The sequence below is a fragment of the Fringilla coelebs genome (genome assembly GCF_963513975.1).
Source record: "Fringilla coelebs genome assembly, chromosome: 1".
NCBI lineage: Eukaryota > Metazoa > Chordata > Aves > Passeriformes > Fringillidae > Fringilla > Fringilla coelebs.
In genome coordinates this window covers 136,895,195-136,904,740 of record NC_140028.1, presented here as the reverse complement: position 1 = coordinate 136,904,740, position 9,546 = coordinate 136,895,195, and the positions used below count along the sequence as shown (strand labels likewise).

Genomic DNA, 9,546 nt, shown 5'->3' with positions numbered 1-9,546 from the left:
ACCTACCAACCAGGAACCTGTTCAAATTATGGTGAGTTTGAGATAGGCCCAGTTCTCAGTTACAAGTGAATTGTTATCAAGTGATGTTGTTTTGTATTACAACTTTCAGGTTGTGACTGATTCTTCATGATACAGCCAGCAGGCTCTTGTATACACAGCATCTGGTGTACAGCATTTAGGAAATATTAAGTCCAAGATAAAATACAAAATATTAAGGGATTGATTTATTGAAATATGAATAAATAACAAGGATAGTACAAGCCTACATTTATTTCAGGGATAGGTTAACAATTAAGTACCTTTGGGAATGTCTGTCCCATCTCTAAGAGCTCGACCCCTACAGGTGAGCTGTGGGAGGCACTCCAGGGTGGTTTGTCCTGGCAGAAGACATGCTGCTTCAGGAGGCTGGGCTTTCATGTGACCTTCAGGCTTGAGTGTCTTTCCTGTATCATTTCTATCCCTTATGATCAGAAATCAGTCACTTTAGGAATTTTAAGCTCAGGCACAATGGCTTCAGGTCCCAGCAGAACTTCCAGGATAAGCTTTGTTCAAACCTGAGTTTTCAGTACATCTCATGCCAAAACTCATCTCTGGCACATGAAACCATCTGCTTGTTACAGCAGTCTTCAAAGAGGTTACAGCTATTTTATTTTTTTAATTCAGCTTTACAATAAGAAAATCAGAAGAGGGGAAAAGTAACTAAAAATTTTTTTCACATAACTAAAAAACAAGATTAAAATTTCTCTGGTAAAACCAACATTAAATTCTGTGATTACATTTTTATACAGTATAGCTTATATGAAAAATGTTTTCCAAATATAAAATATTTTCAGGAAGGACCAAAAAAAACTTTCCTTAAAAGTTATTTGTAGGATGTAGTCCTGGTGGAAAATGAAAGGACATTAATAATGGTGAAATTTTTGAAGATTTAGAGCTTAACCATGGATTATGTTGTGATATAATTTTTCATAGCAAACTGTAAGTTTTCTGTCAAATCTAATTTTAGTGCATTTGCATTTTCCAGAGATTTATACAACTTATATATTAATTTATTTTAAAATTAAGTGTAAAGCATGCTTTTGTCAAACAAACTTCACAAGGTTGTACCTCTATCTCTATATGGGTTAATAAATATTCTGTGGGGAAAAGAAAAAATATCAGCTCCAAAATCACCTGAAAAGGTTTTTTCTGACAGGAAGTAGAAGGATAAGAAAGACATACCAGAAGTGATATGTTTCATGATGTAACTTGGGGAAAATCCACAATACATTAAATCTTACTTTAATTTAACTGTCAACAGAAAACTTACAGTGCACTGAGCTTTTTAAAAGCTTAAAGCTAGACTTACTGAGCTACTTTTGATCTCATTTTAAAGCACCTTGTGCCTAAACTATGCATTTCAGTTAAAATAAGCTGTTGTCAACAAGAATACAGTTATGAAAGTTAAAAAGATAAGGTGCAGCCTCTTTACATGGATCCCTTGTACCACATGCTGTTTCCAAACTTTTATTTGACGGTCCCCCTGTTATTAATGGCTCTAACTTTCAGGATATATACAAATTCCAAAATCTTCTTTACAATTTTACAGAATAAGTGAAGGGTTCAACTTCATTTCTGACCAATTTATATGGAAATTGCCCCACACTAGTTCAGCAGCAAAAATAACAAGTTGAATTCCTCAGAGCTATATTGTATTTTTCCAACAGCTTACAATGTATTGAATTATACTTTTTTAGAGCTTTCACCTGGTAATACATAATGCTGTGGAAGAACAGGCAGGGATCTTGAGATTGTAAAATTATTTCAATGTTAAAGTGACAGTTTTACATATTTTTCATTTATTCTTTTACAGAGATGTTATTCTCTTCATCAACTGACATCAGTAGGCCAGTAATTACTGAAGGCCCATCCACAAGCACATTCCAAAATAATTATTGTTCATATGGTGTTGAGGATTGAATTATTCAATTTATTTGTTACCTAGGAGCTGTATTCAAGTTTCAATAATATTAGTCCTTAAACATTTAGCTCAAAGGTAGTACAAAATATTACTGTAATATAAGGAAGATCATCCCAAGTTCTGAGATTCTCTGAGAATTCAAACTTCTTTGCTTTCCAGGGCCATCTTCTCCTAGAAGTCCTTAAACATAGTAATGAATTCTCAGTTCAGTTTTCTAGAAGAGGAAACAAATAAATTAGTTTAATGTACCTTCACATATGAGATGATTTTTCATTTGTCTGAACAAACAAATCAATTAAGGTTACCTGTGAAAGATTTCCATTTCAAAAAAAAACCACAACAGGCTTCAAGACACCCAAAAATTTGTCCTCTTACACCAAGGAGTAGAAAATTCACTAAGAATTTGGAACTGCAGATGGAATTCCACAGAAAAGTCCCTGACCCTGGGTCAGTGGTGTGCTGGCTCAGCAGAGCAACATTTAAGAGCTGTTTTCCCCATGACTCCATAAAACTTTTAATTAGAGGGTTCTAAAATCATGAGCTGAACCCAGACAACTTTTACTATTATGAAAATACATTTCTATCTTAGGCTAGAAATCTTAGGATTCAGGTTTTCAAGTCTTCTTGGTGAAGGCTTCGGTACGAGTACCCAGATTTTCAGCATTAAGTTCCCCATAAAGGACCAGGGGACAGGTTAAGAGGTGCTGGGGTGGAGCTGAGCTACCCCTGCCCAGGGACAAGAGCTAAACACAAAGCTCTTGGTTACAGAAGGCTGTCCCTCCCTCCACCAGTTACATGGAATTTGCTGCACTCTGCAGAATAGTTTAGAAGTCAAAGCTCCACAGCTGCAGCACAAGAGAACTTTGCATGGTAGCAGAGAGTCATGGTCTCTGCTGCAGGGACAGTACACATAATTTAAAACTAAAAGTACACAGGTCAATGCAGGCACTGTGAACAGCTATTGCCTAAGAGCTCACACACCTTGCCTAAGAGCACAAGCTGAAACTGGCCATGGGACAGGAGAAAAGGACTCATTTTGTAATCCTGTTTTCTCACTGAGTGTACTTGATCAGCTTCCTACACATTGTTAAAGAAGATAGAACTCCAGATAGAAACGTGCTGCAGCACATAGTCCTTAAATTCTGCCTATGAGCAGACTTCAGAAACAGAGAGAAAAGCTCAAGAACACAGACAATTCTTGAGTTGCTTCTGTTATTGAAGTTCATCTCAAAACAATACATGAAGGAGTAAACAAAACATGAGGCTATGCTATCTCTGTGTTTCACACCGACACTGGTATTACCACTGGTACAAATCCTGGTGTCCAAAATTCAAAAAGAATGTTGAAAAACTGAAGCATTTGGCAATGAACCACAAGAATCATTCTAAGACTGGAAAACAATTTTAAAGTGAGATTCCAGTTGCTCTATTTGTTTTGTTTAAGCAAAAGATAATGAGATGACCTGGTGACAGCAAAACGTAACTATGGGAAACACATTACAGGCCCTTTGTCAACTGCAAAAAGATACAAGAAAATCCAATGGATGCAAACTGAAGCTGGTCAAATCCAAACTAATGTACCATGTGTTTATTCAATCAAAGCACTGAATTACTAGGACAATATACTAGAAAAATTGCTGGAAAGGGTGCTTTTCTAAAAACTGATTTCTGTCTGAATCTGGCTGGATTGAGGGTGCTACAGAGGTCAGAACAGATGATCAAAAAAGATTTTCAGAACAGCACACTGTTCAGAGAGAGGGAGAAAACAGCCATGCAAGAGCAATTAGCAAAACACTGAAGTTCATAGAAGCTTCAAATAAAATACTTAAATAGTTTTGATATAAAACACCTCAACTTTGTCCTTGCTGACAAGGGGAAATTTCTATTTAAATGATGGTGCAAAGAATGAGCAAAATGTGCATAACTGCCTGAAAGCCTCAGTACTGCAATCTCTGGTTTCATCAGACAGTGCAGCAACACCGATGCTGCTGCTGACAGCTCTGAGCCAGGGGAGCTCCCGGGCAGATTTGCAGCCTTTGTGGTGCTGTATTGTTTACAAAGCCATGGGCTGGGCCCAAAGAGCAGTGATCAGTGACAAGAGTGTACTTGGAGGCCAGTAATTAGTGGTGAATGCCAGGGGTCTATACTGGGGCCAATCCTGTTTAACACCTTTAGCAATGGCCAGGATGACAGGCAGAGTGCGGAGTGCACCCTCAGCAAAGCTGCAAAGACTGGGAGTGGCTGATATGCCAGAGGGTGGTGCTGCCATCCAGAGGAACTAGAGCTGGCTGGAAAAATGGGCTGACAGGAGCCTTATGAAATACAACGGGGGAAGTGCTTAGTCCAGCACTGGAGAAACTACTCCAAGCATCAGTGTGTGCCAGCTGCGAGGCAGCTCGGCAGAAAAGGATCTGGGCATCCTGGTGGACACCACATGAGCCAGCAACATGCCCTTGCAACAAAGGCCAGTGGTGTTACAGGCCTCCCTTCCAACATTATCCTTTCCAACTATCCATCCCTTTGGGAGGAGCAAGGTGATCCTTCCTCTCTGTTCAGCACTGGAGAGGCCACACCGGGAGTGCTGTGTCTGCTTCTGGCTACATGAGAGACATGGACAAACTGGAGAGAGTCCAACAAAGGGCCACAAAGATGATTAAAGGTTTGGAGCATTTCTGAGGAAACACTGGCACAGGTTGCCCAGGGAGGTGGTGGAGTTTCCCTCCTTGGAGACAATCAAAAGCTGCCTGTACACAGTCCTGGGCAGCCGCCTTCGAATTGTCCCTGGCTGAGCAAGGATGTTGGACCAGATGACCTGCAGAGCCTTCCTTCAACCTCAGCCACTCTGCGTTTCTGTGATTTACCACAGGAGAGAAAACTATACCATGAAAGCTAGCAAACATTAAAAAGCTAGAGCAAATTCAGCTAATTCTTCTAAGATCCACACACGTGCAAACTCTGCAGTCTGACAGAGGAAGAAGATGTAAAAGCCAAGAGCATACTAAGCTAACAGAACCAGGTGTGAGGCTGAAGTAAGCAGACAGTAACTAGAGAACACTCACTTGATCTGATACTTAGAGAGTTGAGAAAAGGCAAAATCAGAGTTCAACTGCCCTTCAGCTGAAGGAAGTCAAGGTAGATGTTACAAAAATATCATTAGTAAGGTGCTAGTAAATGTTAAATGTAGGTGACAGATGGCACTCTATAAAGGATATGATAGGCACATCTATAAAGGATGTGATAGGAAATAAAATTCTCATGGCACAACGGGACTAGGAAGTCTAAAAGCAGTGAAAATTGCTCAAGTAAATATGAGGAGTGGGAGGATCAAAGAATGTTATGGAGATGCTTCCAAGCTATCCAACCTCACCCACTTGTGTATGCTTGAAATTATTTATCCTGCATCACATTTCATAGATTTAACATAAATTGCCACATATAAACCATACTACATATAAAGTCAAATTAACCAATACTTTCTCATACTGACAAACATTTAAGGCAAAGAATTTTCTGTCCTGTCTAAATAACATGATAATATTGCCTATTGGTTTAAACAGGTGACACATACTGTATGTGTTCAATTAAATGCACATCTTTACCTTCGCTTTCTTTGGTGATACACATGTACCAACCACTGGGCAATAAATGGCCAAACAATAGCAAAAGCTAGAATACCAGGAGAAATTTCAAAGGGCCACCATGATGGTTTCTAAGGAAAACAGAAAAAAATTCCAGTGAGCAATATGTGTGCACATATTGAATACCACCCGTATACTTCTCCTCACTTCAAATGCTACAGTACCAAAACAAATAATAGTAGGACCGTAAGAAAAGATTAATCTATGAAGTAATTTCCTCAGACTGATTATTTTTTATCTCGTAGTCAAGGAACAGACAATACAAAAAGCACATACCAAGAGCTAGAGATAAAATATTCAAATTAATCTTTTTTCCCAGTTCACACTTTTTACACATCATAAAAACAGTATTTTACCTTGACAGAGGAGGCAGGCTGGTAATTTGACTGTAGTGTTGCAGATTTTGCCTTGAAATACAAACAAAGGCTTTTAAGTATAAAATAAGGAAACTGCAATTAAAATTTTTCTTCTTCACAAAACAAGAATATGGGGTTTTTCATCTTGTGATGGCTTTGCAATCTGTATATATCACAGTTTAATGCACAGAACCACCCCCATGTGATCCCACATAGCTGCTAACTTGCCTCTCATGTTTCTACTACTCTTTATAGTAATTTTATCACTTCTCTGTCTTAGAAAATGAATCAGTGTCACTTACTGGACCTCTTTACAGTTTTTGAAGGCTCCCCTGCTCAACTTGTCATTGCAACTTTCTCAGCTCTGGTCTAGTCCAGTTCCAGCCCAGAGCAGAAATCGCAGCAGCTTAATTTGCCTGCTTGCATGGCTCAACACCAGTCTATATTAAGGTCAAAACCACTGCTTTAGTTTGCCTGGGCTACAGCTACAGGCATGTCTGTCACCATAAAGGAAAGAGAATACTCTGCTCCATGTCTTCCAGGCAACTCTGAAAATGGAAGTATCAGAATCTTTTCAAGACTATTCCCATACACTATTGTGGTGCTTCCACAAAAGCAAAGCAGCTGGTTTCCTAGGTCTTTCTTAATATACACAAACATGAAACAGAAGCTTCTGTTTCTCCTTAGGTATGGATAGCAAGCACAGCATGAACTGTTGGGGATGAATCTTTTACTACTTATATTGCTCAGGCAAAGATATCAAGCCAATCTGTATTTAACCAAACATTAGATTTTTGAATATCTGTGATGCAGCAAAATTATAGTTTTAATAAATCCTTTTCTGGGTCTGCCTTAGATTTGGAGTGTGTGCATCCTATAGGATATTGCTTGTACAGCTTGCTCATTCTCATGCAGATCAAAATATATCAGCAAGTCAAATAAAACCAAACATTTTCAGGTTGCTGGTTCAACTATATTCACAACATGTTCTATTGAAACAGAAAGAAAAAAGAAACACTGTATCAATAATATCTACGCTTGCTTAAGAGTTCTATTGGCTGGATGAGGACATGATGTACAAAAGCTGGATTACTTCATGAGGAAAGATAGCTATGAACAATCAAGTCTTTTGCTATCTGAAAAATGAAATCTGAAGTTCTGCCTGTGAACATTTACCATCTGAGAGATAAAGATAATTTCTCACTTTCTTTGAGAATGCTTTGAATTCTGTGGGATCATGCACTAACAACATTAACTGTGGAGTGTCCATGCAGAGCCCTTGTAATGTGTATCAATAACTATCTAAGATCAGTCTGATCAGAAATCAGTGAAATCACATATGGTTAATTTCTAGGTAAAAAATGCATGGTTTTGCTTACATGTATCAGAGTTACAAATTGTTTTCCTAAGAGCAGGTACCAATAGGAAATTTTAAGTTGGATTCAACTACTGAATGTGACTGAAATGTCTTCACAGTTTAAGAAAATATTGTCAAAAATGTTAATGAAAAAAACACAAAAATATCCAAGGACATTTAATAAAAGGTGATCAAATAACTCCAAAGAATAGTACCTGTGATGCTGCAACAGCCTCCAGCATATGCAGCCTCTGCAGGACATTCTGCATGTCCTCCTGCAGCCGCATCAGCACCACTGCAATTTGCTCATTGAGGCTGCCCTGGGGGCCTCTGTCGGAGCCCCAGCGCTCGCCATCGCCTCCACTGCCCATCTGGCCACCCTGGGAGCCGTCTCCTAAGGGCTGAAGTCTATGCCCTGTTGGGAGGGAGGAAAAACAAACACAAAACACAGAATGGGCTACAGCTCTAATGAAAATGTTAAACAGGTCAGTTTTTTCCCTCAGTTTTCACCCAGGAGTGTGGTACTCCTCGTCACAGACTCTATTTAGACAGTTCAGCAGCACTGCGAGGTCACTGAAATGTCATCTGGGATGTTTCCCTACAGCCTTGGTGTGACAGTAGCATTCAAATTCCTAGAACTACAAGAACATTTACAAAATGCTATTAACACACAACCAGTCAAGTTCAGCAGTAAATTCTGCCCTAGTAAAAAGTAAGATCTGTCTTAGTATGTGTTTTAAGTTTGGCAAAGTCTCCAGCTGGAAAACAAAGATCACTGGAATACAGTGAGAAGAAAAGATAATTATTTGAAATCAGCAATAGTCCCTTAAACTAGATACAACTACCACTAACTAACATAAGTAACTAGCTAACATAACTAACTAACATAACACTGTCATGTTTCTGCCTGTAAGTAGCAAACTTCAATAAAACAAGGGAAAGAGGATAGTTAACTATAGTATGTTCTTTATAATAGTTTTCAACATAAACTTTTTATTTGGATTTTCTTTTTAATTTTACCATCTGATTACTTATAGGTGCTATACAAAAAGGCATCCAATATATCAATAAAATACTTTCTGCCTTTTTTTGGTTTTACAAGAAAAAACTATTTTATCCTTGACTTTACAGATCATACCATTGGAATATGGTGCTGCTTTTAGAAGTGTTATGGAATTAAAAAGTGCAGAGGTCCAACATAAACTGAACATCTGGACTATAACCTGATTAAGATTCGTTAAGTTTTAAGAATCATAATGGATAGTATCAGAATCACTCAAAGGTGTGGCTAACATTCCAATTACATACAAAACAATATGTCAAAACAAAAACACTGGTATCTTTCCACGGCATTCCATGGTTTCAAACAAACCACCACAGAGATATAAATGCATATGTATTTTAACAATAAGTATGTAACTTCTAAAGAAACTCCTCTCACGTACAGACCCATTTTGAGGATTAAATTTCCAAAAACCCAAGTGCCATAAGCAGCAGCTGGAGTATGTTACCCACTGTAATAGGTATTTTGTTATCTATTTTTCTTGTGAAGAGCAGAAGCACTGTACACATGACTGTCCCACTGGACAGTCCTGACAGGTGCTTCTCAGACACCAGTAATTTATGGCAGTGAGGAGAGTGGGGAACACAAATGCGGGGCCACAGTACCTCTCCCTCTTCTGACACTGTAGAAATCTGCTTTTTCTCCACCTTTTTTCTCCTTGTGAGGACCCCCATTACTGGTTTTGCCATCTTCTCCTCCACATTTGACTTCACCTTGTTCTTCAGCTACTCCCTCTCCAGTACTTCCAGGTTGGAGATTCCCGTAAGTCATGCAAGTGCGCCTTGGAAAATCCATATTTTCTAACAGAGGACTGTGATCTACATCCAAGAAATGGGATGAATGCTTTAAAGATCCTTTAGCTGATGTGATGATCTCCAAGGGCTACAAATTAACATTAGCAAGTAATTAAATTCTGTAAAATATGACAGTTAAATATTAAAAAGAAAAAAATATCATCTTTACTTTCACATTAAGAAAATACTTTGCCCAGAATTAAGACTTCTTTTGAGGGGAGCAGGTGTTTTCCTGTAGAATACTACTGTCTAATGTTATTTCCAGATTGAGAAGGTATTTCAGGGAAATCTCGCAACAGTGATACCACAGGAATTTCTTTAGACATTTCCAACATACATTAATTCTCAGTAATTACTAAAATAGAACATTAATGTCTA

The 9,546-nt window shown here is 38.4% G+C and overlaps 1 protein-coding gene across 1 annotated transcript in view; it reads right to left on the bottom strand.

Annotated features, from left to right (window-relative positions):
• Positions 1 to 202: 202 nt before the first annotated feature.
• Positions 203 to 9,546, bottom strand: part of ACBD5 (acyl-CoA binding domain containing 5) — a 30,351-nt gene continuing 21,007 nt past the window's right edge. Inside the window, exons 8-12 of the mRNA XM_084208410.1 lie at positions 8,980 to 9,256; positions 7,527 to 7,726; positions 5,955 to 6,005; positions 5,560 to 5,669; positions 203 to 2,174 (exon numbers count right to left, since the gene is read on the bottom strand). Of these exons, the coding sequence (XP_084064536.1) occupies positions 2,162 to 2,174; positions 5,560 to 5,669; positions 5,955 to 6,005; positions 7,527 to 7,726; positions 8,980 to 9,256 (651 nt within the window). The 3' untranslated portion in view covers positions 203 to 2,161. The remainder of the gene's footprint in view (positions 2,175 to 5,559; positions 5,670 to 5,954; positions 6,006 to 7,526; positions 7,727 to 8,979; positions 9,257 to 9,546) is intronic.